Source organism: Phoenix dactylifera, unplaced genomic scaffold, assembly GCF_009389715.1.
Source record: "Phoenix dactylifera cultivar Barhee BC4 unplaced genomic scaffold, palm_55x_up_171113_PBpolish2nd_filt_p 000943F, whole genome shotgun sequence".
In the NCBI taxonomy this organism is placed as follows: Eukaryota; Viridiplantae; Streptophyta; class Magnoliopsida; order Arecales; family Arecaceae; genus Phoenix; species Phoenix dactylifera.
This window is the reverse complement of record NW_024068302.1, coordinates 71,270-94,091: the sequence shown is the minus strand read 5'-3', so window position 1 is coordinate 94,091 and position 22,822 is coordinate 71,270. Positions and strand designations below refer to the sequence as shown.

Sequence of the window (22,822 nt, the reverse complement as noted above, 5' to 3'; positions counted from 1 at the left end):
ACTGCCTGATTCATTCTCTCAGTTTGTTGTGAACTTTCACATGAACAAGCTGAACACCTTCCTGCTCGAGCTGTTAAATATGCTCAAAACAGCTGAAGGCCATATTAAGAAGGATAAAGGTCCATTCCTTCTTATAAATAGCACCTCTAAGAGAAAATCGTGAAATAAGGATTCTAAGAAAAGATTGAACCCTAAGAGTAGCATCAAAAAGAAAAAAAGAAAAGAAAAACTCCGGATCAAGTGCTTGTTTTTGTTGCGGCAAAGTTGGCCACTAGAAAAGAAATTGCAAGAGTTTTCTTGCAAGTATGAAGACCGATGCAAAAGTTGCATCGAAAGGTATGTTTATTGATGACCCAAAGATTGATTCATAGATTGATTTTGATGATCACAAAACCTTGAAGTATAGATACTAATGTTTATGTTGCAAGGAGAAAGATATTTATTTTGCAAGGAACATAGCAAGTTGGAAGAACACAAGAAGGCCTCCAAAGCTCTCAAGTTGGAAGAAAGCTACAATTTATTGGCCCAAGTTTAAAGTTCAAAGGATTCAAATTGGAGGAGTAAAATCAAAAGAAAAATTCAAAAGAACAGTCTTCGAGTTGACTCCAGTGGAATTCGAGTCGACTCCGGAGAAGTATGAGTCGACTCCGGAGAAGTATGAGTCGACTCCTAGGAGTCACAGGCAGAAAAGTCAGAGAGCAGTTTTCGGGTCTGAGATTCGAGTCGACTCCAGTGGAACGCGAGTCGACTCCGATGGTTGGTAGGTCGACTCCAAAGAAAGCAAGAGTCGACTCTCAGCGGAACACAAGGAAAAAGTCAGAGAGCATTTTTGGGACTCTGAGATTCGAGTCGACTCCCGCATTGCACGAGTCGACTCCGAGACTCCGCGACCATCAACAGACAGAAAACCAAGTTACTGCCTCTGAGATTCGAGTCGACTCCCAGACAGCTCGAGTCGACTCTAAGGCAGCGCTACACCAAGATGGCAGAAGGCTGTGTTTCGCAAATTGAGAGCCGAGTCGACTCCAAGGAAGTTCGAGTCGACTCCAAGACTGGACGGCCAAAAGACAGAGGATCGGGAGTTCGGGCTCTGAGATTCGAGTCGACTCCCAGGACAGTCGAGTCGACTCGAGAGGACAAAATTCAAAATTGGATCCACGGACTTCAGTGGATGAGCCGACTCCGAAATTGCCAAGTCAGCTCCAGAAGTTGGCGAGTCGACTCCAGGTTAAGACGAGTCGACTCCCAGTCGAGGCAAGCACATTAATTCAAATTTGGAACAGTGGCCGAGTCGTCTCCGGTAAAACACGAGCCGACTCCTGCAACAGGCGAGCCGACTCCTGATCGTGCGAGTCGACTCCGATCCCAACGGTCATATTGTCAGGAGGTGCAGACTGGTTCCAACGGCTCTATTTTTGTCTCTAACGGCTATATTCTTGTTTCCACGCCATCTAAAGCTATAAAAACAAGAAGAGAGCTAGGGGAGAACTCATGGAAGTGGGAGAGATCATCTAGGAAAGAGATCTCAAAGAGATTACAAAGGAAATCTCCCATAAGCACAAAAGGGCCATCCAAAACGAAATAGAGAGAAGAAGAGCATCCAAGTGAATCCGAAAGCTTCCTCTCCATCCATGTGCTGCCTCGGGGATCCTCTACTTCATGCCAAATCAGAGGAGGATCAAGTAAAGAAGAAGCCGAGCTCCTCCATCTTCAAAACTCATTTGAGGCCTTCTCTTTACTCTATTTGTTTATATTGTCATATTTGCTTGTTTAAGAAGCTTTGTTTTGTTTTATACTTTGTTTTAATATCTTGTAACTTGATTCAATCAAGGGATTGAATCAAGGGGTTAAGGTTTGTTGGTGAGCCAAAGGGAAAACCAACGGTGATAGGTTTGTTGGTGAGCCGAGGGTAAAACCAACGTGTAAGGGTTTGATTGTGATCCCGGAAAAACAATCGGGGAGGTTCTAGTCGGTGAGCCTGGGAAAACCGACCGAGTTCGTTGTGCGCTCGTAAAACAACAAGTTGGGTTGTGAGCTTGTAAAACAACCGGCTGTAATCGGTAGGATTATAGTGAAATTCCCAAGAGGTCTTGGGGAGTGGATGTAGGTGCTGGGGTGCACCGAACCACTATATGTCCTTTGTGTTTGTAATGCCTCTAGTTATTGTCTAACTAACACACTTACTTACTTAGATAAATTGCTTGCTTAATTCTTATCCGCACATCCTTTAGTTGCAAGCATATTTAATTCAGTCGAAGTCTATACATCAAACCCTTGCTAAGTTTAACTTTCACTGTGCATCTATACAACTTAGCATAGCTAATAAAAAAAAGTTTTAGAAGTAGCATAAAAGTTTTAAAAGACCCAATTCACCCCCCCTCTTGGGTTGTATCTACTGGGCAACAAGTGGTATCAGAGCAGGTGCTCTAAGTTTAATCATTGATCTCATGATCAAGAGCCAAAGATCATGACAACTCAAATAGATAGTTTTCTAGGAGAAGGACAATCAATTAATACACCTCCACTATTTAATGGCATAAACTATACACATTGGAAAATACGCATGCGCATCTTTATTCAATCACAAAACTATTACTTATGAAAAATCATAATAAATGATCTTCACATACTCTCTCAAACTTTTAATGAAAAGGACTTAGCACAATTGAATGCTGATGCTATGAACATATTATATTGTGCTATTCAAGAAACAAAGTTTAATGAAATTTCTGCATGCTTATCTGCTAAGGAGATCTGGGATACTTTAGAAAATATTTATGATAAATCTCAGATTAGCTCTCATGTGCTTCAATTACATTCTAACAATGAGACTGCAGAAAAAGGTGTTGAATCTCCCACCTCAGTCGAGTCGACTCCAAGTATTTCAGAGTCGACACTCAAGATAACCGAGTCGACTCCAATAAGGTCCGAGTCGACTCCGAGGCAAATCAGCTTCCTAAAGACAAAGAAAAAGAGGAAGCAAGAAGAAAGGAAGAAAGAGATGAAAAGGAAGAAAGCCTTGACCAAGAAAGAGTCAAGCCAGAAAATAAAAGTTAGGAGCAACAATGATGATATTAGCTCCAAGAAACTACAAGAGGTAACGGACTTGTGCTTTATGGCACAGGAAGACAAGGTAAAATCTGAATCTACTTTTACCTCAAATGATTTTCAAGACGAATTCTCTTATGATGAATTATTAAATGCTTTTCACGATTTGTATAGTGAATGTAGAAAATTAGCTGTAAAGAATAAAAATCTTAAGAAACTAAATCTGAAAATTTCAAAAGAAAGAAATTCTAATGATGAAATACAAGAGAAACTAAATTCTGAAAATAAAAGCTTAAGGTCATTTTCAGAAGAATTAATTCAGAAAAATCATAGCTTAATTAGAGAAAATCAAAACTTAAGTAAAGAAATTAATCAATTAAAATCTTTTATTAACAAATTCACCGTAAGCTCAGAACAATTGAAAATGATGTTTGAAAGCCAATATGTTGCTTATGATAAATCAAAACTTGGCTTGACTCCTTTACTTAACAATAAATCTCTAGAGAAAAAGGTTATCAATTCACCATGCAAACCATTAAATAAGATAACTTATCTCAAACATGAAAAGAATGGGCATAACAACTTTATTTATCGTTCTAACATAATTAAATCAAGTGGTAAAGTTATTACAATTAAACAAATTTGGGTTCCAAAAGGAACCATATGTCCTAACTCTCAAGGATCCAAGCAAGCTTGGGTACCCAAAATAAAAATATGAGGATGTAGATGTAGGTGTGCCAAGATACCTATGGAACAAATAGAACTTTCATACAAATGGGTGTTCTAGACACACGTCAAAAAAATGAAACTTGAAATATACTTATAAAAGGTAATTAAAAAATAATAATAATGAAATCAGCAACCCTTGCATCTCATCATTATTTTTGCTTTAGTATTTGATTAAAATATGAATTGCAAGTATTGCTCAATTTTGTGATATAGAAAATACTTTTGGGAATATAATCAAATCACTTCATTTTATAGTATACTTTACTCACTATTGGATAAGTTGCTAAATGATTAATCAATTTATTAAGAATAAATCTATGAATTCTCTATATGCTTGATTGAGAGTTTTTATCCATGGCATTATTGTTTATTGATCATAGATATGATAATGTGTACTTGGTATGCTTTTGAATATATGCACTATAAATACCAAGAAACCATCCTTGGCATATAAAATCAACTCATGCTAGTATGTACTTAATCTCAAAAGACCTTGCCATTGGCTTACTTAGATTATCCTCTTAAAGGTCAAAGTTTTACTATGCATGCTAACTAAGGAAACAAACAAAAAAAAATTTCTAAATCTAGAGATGTTGTTTCCAACACTAATTTTACAAAAGCTTACATTAGCCTTGTTCTTGGCACTCAAATTAAAATATTTTCTGCATTGGGACAAACTCACAAAAAGCGATCAAATGATAAAGGTTTGCAAACTATGAAATCATGGCATAGTGATTGAAAACCAATTTTGTGTTAAGTTGTGCACAGAAAAATAATATTTTCAGTACCAAGGACACCTTAAGTAAAATAGGATTAATAGAATTCTTGAAGAAATGAAAAAGACAATTGTGTATGATAGTCATCTACTTAAATGATTTTTTTAAAAAAAAAACTATCATCACTGCTTGTCATACATATGATTTCTGTTAGATCTATTTTTGATGAAAACTCCTTTTGATCTTCTGAAAAATGGAAAATGAACCATTGCATATCTTTCATATTTTTCAATCATACACATTATGCTTGATATGATCTTATGAAAATAATGCCAAATCTGATAAAGATACTTCTATCCTTGGATATCATTCATCAAGCAATGCATATAGAACATTCATGAAAAATTCTAGTTGTAGAAGTATCAATTCATTTTATTCTTTATGAGACTAATGATTTATTATCAAAATACTAAAATCAAATTATATGGTCAATCTTTTACATATGCACTTAATGAAGAAAAATTGATGACTACTAAAAGACTAAATCAAGAAAAGAGGAAATAGATCTTGATAAAGATTCTTGCATGATTAGAAGTAAAGATCATCATTATCATGTGCTTGCTTCATGAGCTTTATATTCTGTCAAATGAATGTGTAGAATTCACTCCTATGTGGTTACTTCATTAAAAAGGAGATCTATGAAAAATAACCACCATATTTAAAAATACACATTACATATATGATAAAGCAATATGTGATTTAGAACAAGCATCAAAAGCATGATATATAAAAGCTTAAGCAACCTTTTTGATAGAAAGTAATAGTGATAAATCTATGTATCAAAAAGATGAATTTGTGATATCTTATTTGCTCAAAGTATGCATTGATGACATCATTTTTGGTTCTACTAATGAAGAGTTATATTGCAAAGTGAGTTTGAAATATGATGAATGAATTAACATCTTCTCTCAAACTCCAAATTAAGACAAACAGGAAAGGGGATCTTCATTGACCAACATTAGTCCACAAGAAAACTCTTATAGAAGATTGGCATGAAGAAGGTATATCTATGACCCCATCTTGTAGAGTTTGAAAAGGATGAGCAAAGTAGATCTATTGTGTTAAAGCTGTATTGAAGCATGATAGAATAATTATTTTATCATACAGCTAGTAGACCAGATTGTATGCTTATTATGTGACCGTGTGCAAGACTTCAATCTAACTTTAATTAATCATATTTTATTGATAACAAATAAATCATAATCTGAATTTTGATAGAAACAAATGGTTAAGATAAATTGATTAAAATATAGTTAACATATCTTATTGATAATTATCTTAAGCAAATAGAATCTAAACTAAATTGACTTGAACTATCTTGGTTAATGAATCTATCTCTTTAATTCAAATGATATGTGCTTGCTTATATTTAGGCAATCTCTTGAGTAAAGTGACTCAACATGCAACTATTGTCATATCTCATATTGAGTCATCTAATTAAAAAATATATATATGTTGGATGAATGCTTTGTATCTTAAAGAAACTAATGACCTTCCTTCAAGAAAGAAAAATGAGAAATTTCAACTTGAAGGATATCTTCATGTAAGATACACTAAACATTCACATGCAAACAAGAGAGAGGATCTTCTTCAGCCAAAAGTTCACACATAAGAAATCTAGTTTGGCTTGAAGAACATATAATGAATAGGTAATTTTAGATACCTTTCTCACAAATTAATTGAGCAAAGTCAATAACTTAAATCCTATTATGGCATGATTAAATTCTTTAATTATTAATTTTTGATATCATGTCTATATGTGTATTGACTGACTTATACTTTTAGAAATTATTTCATGGTTTGCCCAAACTAAAATATATCTTTGCCTATGTCATAACCATGAAATACACAAGTATATGCTTAAAATGTTGATGTAAAATAACTTGTGAGAAGTTATGAATCCTTGAGCATAATGAAAATGTTGTTTGCATGATATACATATATATGATACGTAAGATTAATTCTCTATTCTGCTCTCTCATAAAAATTACTTGAGAATAACAAAAAGAGAGAGAGATAAAGAAAAAAAAATGGATATTATTCAAGAGAAGTAAAATCCAAGTAGAGGCAAACACTTCAACCTTAAGGAAAAGCAAAACAAACTTAATATATTCGACACATTTGTGAGACTTGTGTGAGCATTCTTTTGGAAGGGATAAAATCCATAATTAATTACACTTAAACAGGGAGGTTTTGAAGTAAACATTTTAACCTTTCTATATTGCTCATCATAGGGATGGTGCCAATGGGGAGGCTAGTGGTAGTACCCGGCACTATTTGACCCAACTATTCGGTGTAGGGCATATTAGGGACGGCACAAGAGGGAGGCTAGTGGTAGTACCTCGTGCCCCTTCCCAACTCCACCGGATAGGGAGCAAATAGAGTATAGAGCATAAGAAAGTTATAAATGAAAAACAAAGTAAATGAAAGTAGAATTAAGTCAAATTTTTAATCACTTGAAAACACACTTTAAGGATGAAATCATTGCAAGATTATATTTAAATAGGGGGAGTTTATTTGAAAAAGAATTGATTTTGATCCTTGACATTCTTGTTCTTAGTATTTTAATGCATGACTTAACACATGGTATATTTTGCATATGGTATGATGTCTTGATTTATGGGTTCTCAATGTTTTGTAATGTTTCATACTTGGACAATTTGATTGAATGTTTGAATTGCTACATAACATCTTTTGTTTAGTTTTATTGAAAAGAAATTTCAGATTTGTCATTCACAATCATTGTTAAAATCTGAAAGCTAAATAAAATTGTAGAAAGGAGAAGAGAAGAACATCTCTATTTAGGGAAAATAAATTGATATTGATCTATCTTTCTACTTGCCTAACTTTGATACATAATGTCCTAATACTTGTTAAAATATCCTTTATTTTGTATCGAAACTCAAAATTAAACACAAAGATTCTGAAAGTGCTTTAATGTTATTGAAATATGTATTTTTCAATCGTAACAATTTAAGATGAGCTACATTGTGAAAGATACATATCTCATATTATGACTTAGAAAGCTTCTATTGAAAATCCTATGTAATTCAGAATCCGATTTTGTATAAAAGGTTAAACTCCATATGATTACTAAATAAAATGTTAATGTAAGAAAAACAGAATTTATTTTGATTGCTCCGATACGCATCCGAAACATATCATTTCTTACCTTCAAAGTATACTAATTTTGATTCAAATGATGTGTCTTACGATGATCTTGATTGCAAGTAAATATTTTTAAAATATATGACTTTATTTTAATATTTAAAAAATTTATTGAGCTTCATGTATACATTGCTGAAAAACTGTGATTAAGAAATTGAGTTCTATAAATACACATACCTCAATGATCATCTATATGTTTTTCTCTCCTACATTCTTAGAAACTATCATCAAAATATATATATATAGAGTGAATACTATAAATTTTGAATAATTCTAGATCACTCTACATTCTCGATAACATAGAATTTCAGTTTTATTCACGTTTATTATTAAATTCTGAAATTCAACCAAAGAAAAGAATGATTAAAGAAGAATGCATCTTTTGAGGGGGAGCTTTAGATATTCAGTATCTTATCCTAAAGAAACTTTAATTTGATGCATACCTTGAATTTTATGGATTGATTTTGATGAACCTCCTTATATTGCAAGACATGCTTTAATTACCTTGAGATGAGTTCTATAAAGGCTGTCTTATCTCAAACCTTGAGTCTTATGAAAATGAGCTGAAACTTATAGAAAATATATTTTTGAGATTGACAATTTTATTGAACATTATCTTCAAATTCTAAACTCTTAAATGGAATGATCAATAGAGGGGGAGAAAGAAAATTTCAGAAGGAGAGGTCTCACGGAACTTAATCGCATATATCTATAACTAAAGGAGAGAGGAAGAATACAAAATGAAAAATGATCCTAATACTCTCCAATATGTATCATCTGAAATTTAATCTGAAAATCTTTATGATACACCTTGAGGCCTGTTATTTGGTTAGTATATCTTATGCATAAATCATGAATCAAATTGCAAGTTGAGCTTAAAGAGCCTCTAACTTAATGAAAAAGGGGGAGAATAACGTGTAAAATTTTTTTGAGTATCTTTTAGAAAATCTATTTTGATATTCACTAATGAGTCCTAATTGACTTGATCTTTAAAACTTAAATTGTGTGCCAATTCATTATTTTATGTATCAAATTATGCTTATTTTCTAAAGGAATAAAAGAAAGTCTTTAAAAGAGCTCAAAGATGTATCAAAAATTGCATAAACTCATATTTTGGTATTTGTGCCCCAATGCTCTTATTATCATATAAGAACTTTGAAGTCATTAAGAATTAATGATCCAACATGATGATATGTTTTTCCAAATATATAAGTTTTGATCTTTTACTCTGAAAATTAATTAAATTGCTCTCATGTTGATAAAATACTTAATAGATTGGGCAAAAGGTCTTAAATGAACAAGCTTTCATACTTAGTGAAGAGAGGTTAGATTTCCACTCATATTTTTCCTTGAATATCATTTGTGGTACTTCTTGAATTAACCTAAGGAAGATTCCACCTACACTTGATTAAAAAACTATCTGTGGTATCAAATTAAAAAACCTCTTGAATTCACACTCGATGTGTTCTGCTCTGATCTTTGTACTTAATGTTTCACTATCTTTTTGATGTTGTCAAAAAGGGGGAGAAATATCTAAGTATATGCTATATATTCAGAATGCTTTATTACTTTGAATTGAATACAAATCAGCTTAAAATTTAAATATGTTGATTGTGTTAAGCTGATTAAATCTAAAGCATTATCATGAAGTATGTTTTTAAATATATATGTTTTCCACTTCATGCAACTTAGCTATGTATTACTTCGAGAAATCAATATCTTTTATATTGCATATACTCCAAGTTTTGTCATCATCAAAAAGGGGGAGATTGATGACCCAAAGATTGATTCATAGATTGATTTTGATGATCACAAAACCTTGAAGTATAGATACTAATGTTTATGTTGCAAGGAGAAAGATATTTATTTTGCAAGGAACATAGCAAGTTGGAAGAACACAAGAAGGCCTCCAAAGCTCTCAAGTTGGAAGAAAGCTACAATTTATTGGCCCAAGTTTAAAGTTCAAAGGATTCAAATTGGAGGAGTAAAATCAAAAGAAAAATTCAAAAGAACAGTCTTCGAGTCGACTCCAGTGGAATTCGAGTCGACTCCGGAGAAGTATGAGTCGACTCCGGAGAAGTATGAGTCGACTCCTAGGAGTCACAGGTAGAAAAGTCAGAGAGCAGTTTTCGGGTCTGAGATTCGAGTCGACTCTAGTGGAATGCGAGTCGACTCCGATGGTTGGTAGGTCGACTCCAAAGAAAGCAAGAGTCGACTCTCAGCGGAACACAAGGAAAAAGTCAGAGAGCATTTTTGGGACTCTGAGATTCGAGTCGACTCCCGCATTGCACGAGTCGACTCCGAGACTCCGCGACCATCAACAGACAGAAAACCAAGTTACTGCCTCTGAGATTCGAGTCGACTCCCAGACAGCTCGAGTCGACTCCAAGGCAGCGCTACACCAAGATGGCAGAAGGCTGTGTTTCGCAAACTGAGAGCCGAGTCGACTCCAAGGAAATTCGAGTCGACTCCAAGACTGGACGAGCCAAAAGACAGAGGATCGGGAGTTCGGGCTCTGAGATTCGAGTCGACTCCCAGGACAGTCGAGTCGACTCGAGAGGACAAAATTCAAAATTGGATCCACGGACTTCAGTGGATGAGCCGACTCCGAAATTGCCAAGTCAGCTCCAGAAGTTGGCGAGTCGACTCCAGGTTAAGACGAGTCGACTCCCAGTCGAGGCAAGCACATTAATTCAAATTTGGAACAGTGGCCGAGTCGTCTCCGGTAAAACACGAGCCGACTCCTGCAACAGGCGAGCCGACTCCTGATCGCGCGAGTCGACTCCGATCCCAACGGTCATATTGTCAGGAGGTGCAGACTGGTTCCAACGGCTCTATTTTTGTCTCTAACGGCTATATTCTTGTTTCCACACCATCTAAAGCTATAAAAACAAGAAGAGAGCTAGGGGAGAACTCATGGAAGTGGGAGAGATCATCTAGGAAAGAGATCTCAAAGAGATTACAAAGGAAATCTCCCATAAGCACAAAAGGGCCATCCAAAACGAAATAGAGAGAAGAAGAGCATCCAAGTGAATCCGAAAGCTTCCTCTCCATCCGTGTGCTGCCTCGGAGATCCTCTACTTCATGCCAAATCAGAGGAGGATCAAGTAAAGAAGAAGCCGAGCTCCTCCATCTTCAAAACTCGTTTGAGGGCTTCTCTTTACTCTATTTGTTTATATTGTCATATTTGCTTGTTTAAGAAGCTTTGTTTTGTTTTATACTTTGTTTTAATATCTTGTAACTTGATTCAATCAAGGGATTGAATCAAGGGGTTAAGGTTTGTTGGTGAGCCAAAGGGAAAACCAACGGTGATAGGTTTGTTGGTGAGCCGAGGGTAAAACCAACGTGTAAGGGTTTGATTGTGATCCCGGAAAAACAATCGGGAAGGTTCTAGTCGGTGAGCCTGGGAAAACCGACCGAGTTCGTTGTGCGCTCGTAAAACAACAAGTTGGGTTGTGAGCTTGTAAAACAACCGGCTGTAATCGGTAGGATTATAGTGAAATTTCCAAGAGGTCTTGGGGAGTGGATGTAGGTGCTGGGGTGCACCGAACCACTATATGTCCTTTGTGTTTGTAATGCCTCTAGTTATTGTCTAACTAACACACTTACTTACTTAGATAAATTGCTTGCTTAATTCTTATCCGCACATCCTTTAGTTGCAAGCATATTTAATTCAGTCGAAGTCTATACATCAAACCCTTGCTAAGTTTAACTTTCACTGTGCATCTATACAACTTAGCATAGTTAATAAAAAAAGTTTTAGAAGTAGCATAAAAGTTTTAAAAGACCCAATTCACCCCCCCTCTTGGGTTGTATCCACTGGGCAACATTTATGTTACATGCTAACTTATCATTAAGTTCTTTAAATTCAAATTCATGGGTATTGGATACCGGTTGTGGTTTTCACATTTGCAAATGTTTGCATGAACTATAGAAAATTAAAATTTTGAATAAAGGTGACTTCGAGCTGTATGGCGCCGGAGGAGAGTCCATTCAGGCTGAAGCTATTGGAACCTACAACTTCAAGTTGCCTTCGGAAGAGCTCCTATAATTAGAAAATTGTTATTATATGCCCAAAATTATTAGAAATGTAATTTTCATTCCTCTGTTGTTAAAGAAAGGTTTTGAAATTAATGAAAAGGGCAATGGTTGCTCTATTTATTTTTCTAATAAGCATCTTTGCAATGGCATTATGGAAAATAGTCTTCTTGTTTTATTACTTAATGATAATATCTTTCATATTGATAAAAGCAATAAAAGAAAGAGAGAAGAAGTAAATAACACCCTTCTTTGGCATCGCCGACTTGATCACATAAGCGAATCAAGAATCAACAAGTTGTATAAAGAAAAATTCTTTGATCCTTATAATTATGAATCATTAGAAACTTGTGAATCTTGTCTTATAGGTAAAATGACTGAGTCTGCATTCATTAGACATGGAGAAAGGGCAAGTGAGTTATTAGGACTTGTGCATACAGATGTATGTGGTCCTATGACAAGTCTTGCTAGAGGTGGATACTCTTATTTCATCACATTCACTGGTGATTTATCAAAATTCGGATGTGTATCTTATAAAACATAAGCCGAAGCTTTTGATAAGTTTAAAGAGTATCAAAGTATGGTTGAAAAACAAACTGAAAAGTGTATTAAAATCCTTCGATCTAATCGAGAAGGTGAATACCTTTCTAGTGAGTTTTTAAATCATCTTAAAAAAAAGAGCATTCTCTTTGAATGGACACCTCTGTATACGCCACAATTAAATGGTGTAGCCGAATGAAGGAATCATACTCTATTAGATATGGTACGGTCTATGATGTGCTTTATAGATCTTCCTATTTTCTTCTAGAGAGGAAAGTTTTACCCTAGAAACTGCTGCACTTGTATTAAACAGGATACCATCAAAATCTATACCTAGTACTCTATATGAGATATGGAAAGAAAAGAAGTCCAATCTTAAGTACCTTAAGATAAGTACCTAGTACTTCTAGATCAGATAAGTGCATATTTATAGGTTATCATAAAGATAGTATAGGATATATATTCTATCATCCTACCAAACAAAAGTTTTTTGTAGGTAGGCATGCCACTTTCTTAGAGAAAGAGTTTATCTTAGATAAGGGCAAAGATAGAAGAATTGAACTTGAAGAAGTTCAAGATTTACAAATGGAGACACAAAATATTCCTCAACCAGATGTACCCATAAATGAGGTACAACCACAACACACATCTTCTCTCCGAAGGTCAAATAGAGTGCGAAATGCATCTAAGAGGTATGGGTTTATTATTGAGAATGATGAAGCCCACATCATTGAAAATGATGATCTTCTGATCTATTCGGAAGCTATTATGAGTAATGACTCTAACAAATGGTTAGAAGCCATGAAATCCGAAATAGACTCTATGTATACCAACCAAGTATGGACTTTGGTTGATGCACCAGAAGGTGTAAGCTCTATAGGTTGCAAATGGGTCTATAAGAAAAAGATTGGAGCAGATGGCCAAGTAGAAACCTACAAGGCCAGACTAGTGGCGAAAAGTTTTAGGCAAAAGTAAGAAATTGATTATGAGGAAACTTTTTCATCAGTTGCTATGCTTAAATCTATTTGGATCTTGTTTGCAATAGCTGTATACTATGATTATGAAATCTGGCAGATGGATGTCAAAACCGCCTTTCTTAATGGTTATCTTGAGGAAGAGGTTTACATGACATAGCCAGAAGGATTTGTCTCAAGTGGGAGAGCAAATCAAGTATGCAAGCTTAAGAGATCCATTTATGGATTAAAGCAAGAATCGAGAAGTTGGAACATCCATTTTGATGCAACAGTCAAAGAGTTTGGTTTTATCAAAAATATGGATAAACCATGTGTGTATAAGAAGACTAGTGGGAGTGCCATTGTCTTCTTAATATTGTATGTAGATGACATACTAATCATTGGAAATGATATTCCAATGTTACAATCGGTCTATCATAAAGCATTTTCATGAAAGACTTGGAAGAAGCATCCTATATACTTGGTATAAAGATCTATAGGGATAGATCTAAAAGGATGCTAGGCTTATCCCAATCTAAGTACATAGATCGTGTGCTGAAAAGATTCAGCATGGAAGGAAGGAAAAGAGGTTACTTACCTATGAGTCATGGCATACGTCTCTCTAAGAAGATGTCTCCTAAGACATCTGAATAGAAGAATAGAATGAATTCTATTCCCTATGCTTCGGCAGTATGATCAATAATGTATGCTATGCTATGTACCAGGCTTGATGTTGCTTATGTCTTAGGCATAACAAGCAGATTTCAGGCTGATCCAGGAGAGGATCACTGGATAGCTATGAAAAATATTCTTAAGTACTTGAGAAGGACTAAAGATATTTTTCTAATTTATGGAGGATCTGAGTTGAAACTAGAAGAATTTTTTGATTCTAGTTTTCAGTCAGACTCAGATGATAGCAAGTCCACTTCAGGATATGTCTTTATCCTAAATGGTGGTGCAGTGAGCTGGAAGAGTTCCAAGCAGCAAACTGTAGCTGACTCAACTACTGAGGCAGAATACATTGCTGTAAGTGAAGCCGCTAAAGAAGCTGTTTGGATGAAGAAGTTTATCACTGAGTTGGAAGTAGTTTCTGAGATTGCTGGACCAGTCCCAGTTTATTGTGATAACATTGGAGCTGTTGCTCAAGTGGAGGAACCAAGGTTTCATCACAAATCCAAGCACATTCTAAGACGCTTCCACCTTATTTTAGAGATCGTCGAGAGACAAGACATAGTGATTGGGCGAGTAGATACAAAGAACAACCTAGCAGACTTGTCCACTAAAGCTCTACCACAACAGCAATTCGATCACCACCTCGATTGTATGGGGATGAAATATAAGGATGATTGGCTTTAGTGCAAGTGGGAGATTGAAAGAGTAGATGCCCTACAAGCCAATCGCAATATGTATTGCGAAGGATTTTCTTTTGATTTTCAAAATCATGTATATGCCATTTAAATATGAATAAAGGCATTGTGTTTTATCATATGCTGTTGATTATATTTGTGATAAACCTCTTAAATTAGGGCAATGGTTTTAAGGCTATGATGAGATCATACTAGTGAGACCTAAAATTCTAAAATCCTAATCTTAAATATTTTCAGTCATTGGTACATTGAGTCGGAGATCAATGTCTCCTGGAAAGACTAGCACATCTTATGTATGCTCGATGCAGAGGATGATTGATCTCACAATCACTTATGTGAAGATACTAATACAAAGATGTGGGTGCTCATTAGAGGAATAAGTTCATTGAATTGACCTACAAAAAGAAATCTTATGAAGTCTTACTTACATGTCAAAAGATGATTCTCTTAGTGGAAGTTGTGCAACTGATCCTTTGACCTGAGATCACCATAGTATCTTGTGCACATAAATTCATATTTTGGTTTGCACTCATTCATGACAATAAGTTGTGTATGAGGTCTTCTGGATATGGTGGATGCATACGAAGGTTATGAGTATGTAAATAAGGAATTAATCACTTCTAGTAAGAGAAGATTGCATCCTATTTATTCTAATCATATGATAATTTAGGGATCCTTTGATCAAAGCACAATGAAAATTAGAAAGAGTTTCCAATGTTTCATTATTCGAATTATCATTAGAAGATTGAGAAATATATGAATACGAAATTGAGTTTGATATATATTCATACTCATATATATATTCGGGATGCAGTTTGATTAAAGGATTGAATTGCATGGTAACTTGCCAATGAAGGGTATTTTTGGTATTTTTATCAAATTTCATATTTTCCGGATACACATGACACGTTGCTAGACGTTAATCTTATCTTATAGGTTTGATCAAATTAAAGAGTTTAATTCGATCACCAATTAGAAAGGATTCTAATTGTTAAGTTCAGATTCACGCAGTTTGAATTTAAATCGATTAGAAGAGTTCTAATCAAGTTAGGTCAACTCGCACTCACATCTATTGCTGGCTAAGTATGGAACCCAATGGGTCATACACAAGAAAACTTATCAAGGGTCTAATTGGATTAGATCATGTTTGCAAGATAAACATCCTAGCAGGTATTGCAAACCGTAGCTTCTGATTTGAATTGGATTCGAATCTGATTTTTAATTAATCTAATTTGATTAAATCATATTCTAATATGGGTTAGCCAAGAGTTGGCATCTAATTGGCTTGTTTTGAGTCTAATTGAATTAGATTTGATAAATCATTCAATTTAAACCGTTAGATCTTGATCTACCATTGGATAAAGACATAATGGTGATTTGATTTGAACCCAATTGAATTGGATTAGATGTGGCTTCTAATCATAACCATTGGATCTTCATCAGCTATTTGATGAAGACATAATGGATGGCGCCATGAAGGAGAACCATTAGATTATCCTAGAGCCGTTGGATGATCACTTAATTCCTTCCTTTGATGGCGCCTAGAACCTTAGCCCTTGGATCATGTGATGATGTTTTAAAAGGAGGGATTCATGGCTGAGGCGTGATGGACTTGTGATGTTGACTTGGTCAACATCAGATGGCGTGGGAGAGAAGGGAATACGGTGAATGTAGAATGGCGCCTCATGAAGAGGCGCCCCTTGGATTGGATAAAGATGAAACGTCATCTTTTCCTAACTACTTTTTCCTTCAACCGCATCTTTCTCTCTCTCCTTCTTTCTTATGGCACCACCAATAAGGGCCTTTGGATCATCATCTAGCCTTGATCAATGGTCGAGAATGCTTCCTATTTTTCATGCGTGAGAAGAAATGAAGAGAGGCATGAGTACGGCGCATTTCATGAAGAGGTGCTTAGGGAATGGATAAGGATGAAGCGCCATATCATAAGCACTTCATCTTATCCTAACTACTTTTGATATGCCCTCTCATCAAATGACACCTCCCTTGATCTCACGCCCGTCTTCATGCATGAATGGATGGCTACAATGCATCCGTATACTATCTATAAATAGGAATGCTCCTGGTGTTTTCTTATCCATCGGAAATTAAATCCAACTCTCTCTCTCTCCCTCATCTCTTTTTTCTTACAAGAATGTCTCTTTCTAGCATTGCTTCTAAGGTGTCCTAAGCCAAGACAAGGAGATCTTCTTTAGGACAAAAATATTAGAAGTAATTTTAGAAAGTGAAAGAAAATTAGACAGGAAAGAAAGCAAGCCAATTGAGTTCTTTAGAAAAATTCTGCATTAAGGATCAAAAGTCTTTCGAGCTAAAGTCTTGATCAAGTTTTCGTGTGGATCACCATTGGAGGGCGAACACTTGGACGCCTCGTGGAGATTGTACATTTTGGATTAGTGTTAGAGGTATTCTTCTATTCCTACATTTATGTATATATATTATTAGATTGTTACCATTAAGGTGATCTAGGCTTATAAGGGTTTCATGTTAAGGGACTTTATTAAGAAATTTTTAAAATTCCTAGCTTCCGCTGCCCATTAAGATATGCTAGAACCTTACAATGGGGGCATTTTCGACATCTTATTTTAAAATAGAAGTGGCTCAGGGGTGGTTCTATATACACCCCCCCTATTGCTCAGGACACCCCCCAAAAATTAAAAAAAAATTAAATACTCTCTACACCCCCCCATTTGCTAAGGACACCCCTAAAAAATTAAAAATTCCTAAATTACCCCCCACCCTCCCCACCCCCTCACCTAAATTGCTCTCTACACCCCCCAAACCCCCCCCCCCCACCCCGCTCTTCCCCTCCAAAACACCTCGCCAACGCCCAAAACCCCCCGTTCCCCCTTCTCCCTCTCGTCGCCGGCATTCTCCCGATCTCCGACCACCTCGCCGGCTTCTCCCGGAACCACCTCGCCGGCTTCTTCCGAATTTTTTTTTTTCACGGTTCGTGCTCCGTTCGGCACTGGATCGCCGAACAAAAGGCTTCTGTTCGGCTGAACAGTGCCGGACAGAAGCCTTCTGTTCGGCACTGTGCAGCCGAACAGATCTGTTCGGTTGAGGGTTGCCGAACAGAAGGCTTCTGTTCGGCACTGTTCAGCCGAACAGAAGCCTTTTGTTCGGCGATCCAGTGCCGAACGGAGCACGAACCGTGAAAAAAAAAAAATTTCGAAACAAGGTGGAACACGTACCTTTGCGGCCGATTCTTCGTCCCAAATCACTAGTTGCTTGTCCATGCTTCGAATGGGGCTTAAATCTCCTTCAAAGATCGTCTAAACGATGTAAATGGATCGAGGGGTTTAAGGGGGGTTTGAGGGGTGTTTTTTTTTTTCTTTTCAAAACGAAACGGAGGAGGAGGAAGGGGGGTGTATGAGAAAATTTCAAGGGCAATATGGTAATTACACTAAAGGTTAGTTTGGGTATTTTTTTTTTGGTTTTTGGGGGTGTCCTTAGCAATAGGGGGGGTGTATATAGAACCACCCGTGGCTCAGGGACCCAGTCAACAAGGACTTTTTGTTGTAGAGGAGTCCTTAGAAGGGTGGGGAATTAATTCCCTGTTGTTTTTTTCCTTGAGAAAAGTGAGGCGGTTATCCTACACCCTGCGGACCATGTGAGAAAATGGTAGTCAATTATCATCATAAGACTGACTATTAAGATAGATATAAGCCAACAGGATTGCTTGATGCAATCATTAATACATCTATAACATACTATATCCTGCCGAATAAAAAGTTACAATAAGAGCTACATGAGGTTCGAGCAAGAAAAAAAATCTCCAATTTACTATACATTTGACACAAATAAGTTGAAAACTCAAGAATATATGAAACATAGAATCATAAACTTGCTGATCTTTTTAAATAGCACTACTGCAACCAAGGCCTGGAAAACAAATTGATGTGTCTAGATATCATTTTATTTGACTAAATGGAAACTTGGAACTTTACGTACCTCTGACATCTTTAGTAGCAACTGCTCTTGTGGAATGCGTGATCCTCAAACTAGGCATATAGATATTTGGATATCCAATGCCACAAAAGGAACTATAGACAGAAAGAGAGAGGAACTGCATCGCCATTGAGCTATGGTTTGGAGTGTTTCACTGTGAAAAGGGAAAGACATGCCAAGAAAGATCAAAGGATAAAAACAAATGGGAGAAAAGTCAAACAAAAAAGTAGGAGAAAGAAAGCATAAGTGAATTTGTTTTCCCCTTGGCACCTCGTATAACATAATCCTGGCTCTGCCCCTAATCATGCCATTAAAGTTGTCCATTTTGTCCACTTGATACAGAAACAAGAGACATTCAAAACAGATGTTTCTTTGCTTTTAGTTATTTCAAATGTTGTAGATCAAACATGACCAATGCACACCATGCTTATCATGAAATTTGCACTGGTACGATTGAAGGTTCAAGAGTACCACAAGAATCTCAGCTCAACACTCTGTAGATACCTTGCTGTGTGTTTGTGTGCCTAGTTCGCTCAATCGCCCTTAAAAGGTGAGAAACTATTTTAAAAGGTGAGAAACTATGCAGATCCTCTTGAGAGCTTGAAACTTGCTCGCATGCCCATTTATGACAACCTAAGCTGGCTTTAGCAAGGATTCTAATATCTATGAACAATCAAACATTGCGAGAGAGGGGGAAAATGAAAGAGAAGCATTACCAACGGACGGCGAATGGCACAGATCAGAGACAGGCACCAAGAAGAACCAAGAGAGAGAACGAAGAAGCTACGGTGGGGAAGTGAGAAACATCGTAAATAAATAGACGGGAACGCTCTCCATGGGCGCATCAGAATGCTAGCTGGGGCCCAGTTTGTACTAATCCACCGGTAGCAGTCCTCTATAGTTTTTGCTAAAGAGAAGTCCACCATGTTGGGCGGAAAAAAATTTATTGATCAATGCGCAGCTTATCAAGAAACCACACATCCGCGTTTCCCATCTAGATGGTCGTTGACATTGGCTTTGCTGAGATTCATTTCTAAATTTTAATTTTATTAAAATTTTTATTTAATTGGTGATTAATTTTCATAACTTTAAGATTTTATTTTTAGTTTTATTGTATTTAATTATTTCTTCTAAAATAGTTATGCTATTGATTTTTTAAATTTGAGTAGGAATCAAATATCTTATCCACATGGTATTCCATTTAAAAGGACATTGGTCTTGTAATATGAGAAAAGAGAGAAGGAGAGAGTGAGAGTAGTCGGTTTTGGTGAGAAGTGATGATGTAGTCGGACATGGGATGGTTGCTCTGATACCAATTAATGCAGAAGGATCTGGGATAGTTGCTCTGATACCAATTGACTCTTACAACCAGAATTTTAGGACTCCAACTAAATATAGACTCTTTTAAATTAAATCAATCAACCGACGAAATCAACTAACGAAGTCAACTGACGAAATCAATTGACGAAATCCACTAAATTAATTAAGACTCCAAAATAACTAGAACTCTTTAAAGACACATGGACTAAGAGCCCAAATCAGTTAGGACTCTTTGAAATGATACATGAACTCAATAAATAAAACTCCAAATAATCTAGGACTCCTCATGATGCATGAAAGAGAGTCCAAATCAACTAGAACTCTTTTCCAAATACAACATGGACCAAATAGACAACTCCTAATCACTTAAGGACTCCTCAATGCCATGGACTCAATATGATTTCATGGCGTTGGGACCCAAACTCCAATTAACTCAACATAACCAAACTAAAGGACTCAATCTCTATATGACTCAACATGCCCAAATAAAAAAAAAAGGACTCAATGTAATTAGACGTCGAAACATTCGAACCCAATATAACTAGGTGCTGAAAATTTTGGACCTACTGTTATTTGAGCACCCCCAAGCAAGGATCCAAACTCGACGTACGTCCATTATGATTTGGGCTCGTACTCCTGCATTAAGTGAGATAGAACTTTTTATGTAGCTCAATTTTTTAATTAAATTTTTTTCCTCTTAAAATTATTATTTTTTGCATCTCTTTTCTATTTTTTGTTTAGTATTTGTTTTAAATCTTGGGTCCGCATGGTTGATCTACTTAACATAGCATGTCAGATAGAGCATTTTATGTAGCTCAATTTTTTAATTAAATTTTTTTTCTCTTAATTATTTTTTTGCATCTCTTTTCTATTTTTTGTTTAGTATTTGTTTTAAATCTTGGGTCCGATGGTTGATCTACTTAACATAGCATATCAGATAGAGCATTTTATGTAGCTCAATTTTTTAATTAAATTTTTTTCCTCTTAATTATTTTTTTTGCATCTCTTTTCTATTTTTTGTTTAGTATTTGTTTTAAATCTTGGGTCTGCATGGTTGATCTACTTAACATAGCATGTCAGACTTTAGGTGCAAAAAAAATTTCATTGATATTTGAAATTAAGGTGGGGGGTGGTTTTCTTTTCCTTGATGATGAGAATAACAAAACAACTTTTCTGGAGACTTTTCAATGCCTGGAGATTTACCAAATAATATGGCTCTACTTGATTCTTCTCCATGGGCAGCGGATACAATCATCTGTGTAGAGTATCTCAGACAGCACCCATTCATATGATTCTCAGCTTGAGAATCTTCCAACTAGGTGGGCTGTATGTTACCAAAATTTGGCTTGCCTTTAGGGTAAGATCCAAAGAAAATCTTAACCATTGCCAGCATTCAAGATTTGGAGGTCAACAATTCTCCTCCAGCTTTGTGGTAAGGTCCATTGGTTGTAACAGCAGTTAATTGGTAGAATGAAGACAAAACTATTGGTGCCTACCAACAAAAAAAAAAAAAAAAAAGAACGCTGTGCTGGCAGCGTTAATATTATTCTCTAGGAAGATTTCCCTCAAACATCTACTTGGACTATATTCCCCGCACGCATATAACTTACCAAGCAAAGCTCCGAAAACAATACAGATAAGTTGACAAGAAGCGGAGACGTGGATCATGCATGTCCACATGCAACCCATCTGAAGTGTAGAATAGCCATCGCTTTTGACAGTCCTAATGGTCAGGCTGTCCTTATGAATCAAGACGTAGGGTGAGTGCTACAATTAGGTCAAGTGATGGTGATTCTGATCTTGTCCTGACATGAATTGGCATAGGGCATATGATTTAGACGTCATCTGACCATTTCATGTTCGAACTAAGTCCAAGGCGACCAAAAAGATCGCCGGAAAAGGTTAAATTTTGTTGTGAGAAATTAAGTTTTTGGTAAGCCTTTTATTTAGATTCATTTATTTCGCATCCCCGGTTCATTCTAGTATTTCATCTGCAAGGACTTTTTGTTACGAAGCCAGTTGCAGTTGAGTCCATTCAATTTAACAAAATAATAAGAAAATAAGGAATTTTGAAGGCTCAAGGACTAACATGGTTAAAGCTTTCATGCCTTACACAATTAATTTTGTTGCGGCCCTTGCCCATTTGATATTCGGAGCTTCTCTTCTGCAGGTTTTACTCTTCAAATGCCGTAAACCTATCAAAGAGGAAACTGTGCTGCGAATTGACTAGTAAGACATTTAATAGAGATAGAATCAGGCTGGAAAAACAAAATAAACTGAACATGTATGGTGAAATCCTTTTTCTTTGGGAAATTATGTGTAAAATATTTAGATCCTTTTCTAGTAGTTAAATTACTTAAAGTAGCCATTACTTTTTAGAGCCATGGTAGCAAAGATTTTTAAGATTCATAATATGTCCCCCAAATTGAAGTGCACGTCGCCAATTCTAAGTGCAACAAAATCAACAATGGCTTCAACAAGAAAGTTACTCAATGGAGACTTCAAAGCTTTCTTTCGTTTCATCACTTGATCCTACACTGTAATTGCTGCTTACCTGATTGCCGAGTCTCTTGTCACGTCATTGAACCTTTTTCATTACGGTCAAGAACACGAGGCCCTAGATTGTAAAATAGACGTAGCTAAAAAGCATGGCTAACTCTGATGGTAATCCTTTGATTTTTCAAATTGGACGTCTTTTCAAGTTGATTGTTACACCCCAAACTTGGCGACATTCCTATCAATGAGAAATTGATCAAAGCTCGGGACTTGGAAAGTGCACTAGATTTTCTGATGATTCTTTCAGTTATTAGCATTTTAGATATATAAGTTAGAATATTTGATTTATATTGACATATAGTATTTTGAAACTTAAGTTTGCTTTGAATAAGTTATTGAAAAAAAAATTAGAAAATTGTCA

The 22,822-nt window shown here is 35.9% G+C and overlaps 1 protein-coding gene across 1 annotated transcript in view; it reads right to left on the bottom strand.

Annotated features, from left to right (window-relative positions):
- The window catches only part of LOC103722282 (ent-kaur-16-ene synthase, chloroplastic-like), a 44,217-nt gene extending 24,858 nt beyond the window's left edge, over positions 1-19,359 (bottom strand). The window contains exons 1-2 of the mRNA XM_039121000.1: positions 19,302-19,359; positions 18,589-18,739 (exon numbers count right to left, since the gene is read on the bottom strand). Coding sequence (XP_038976928.1) covers positions 18,589-18,715 — 127 coding nt within the window. The 5' untranslated portion in view covers positions 18,716-18,739; positions 19,302-19,359. The remainder of the gene's footprint in view (positions 1-18,588; positions 18,740-19,301) is intronic.
- Positions 19,360-22,822: the final 3,463 nt, after the last annotated feature.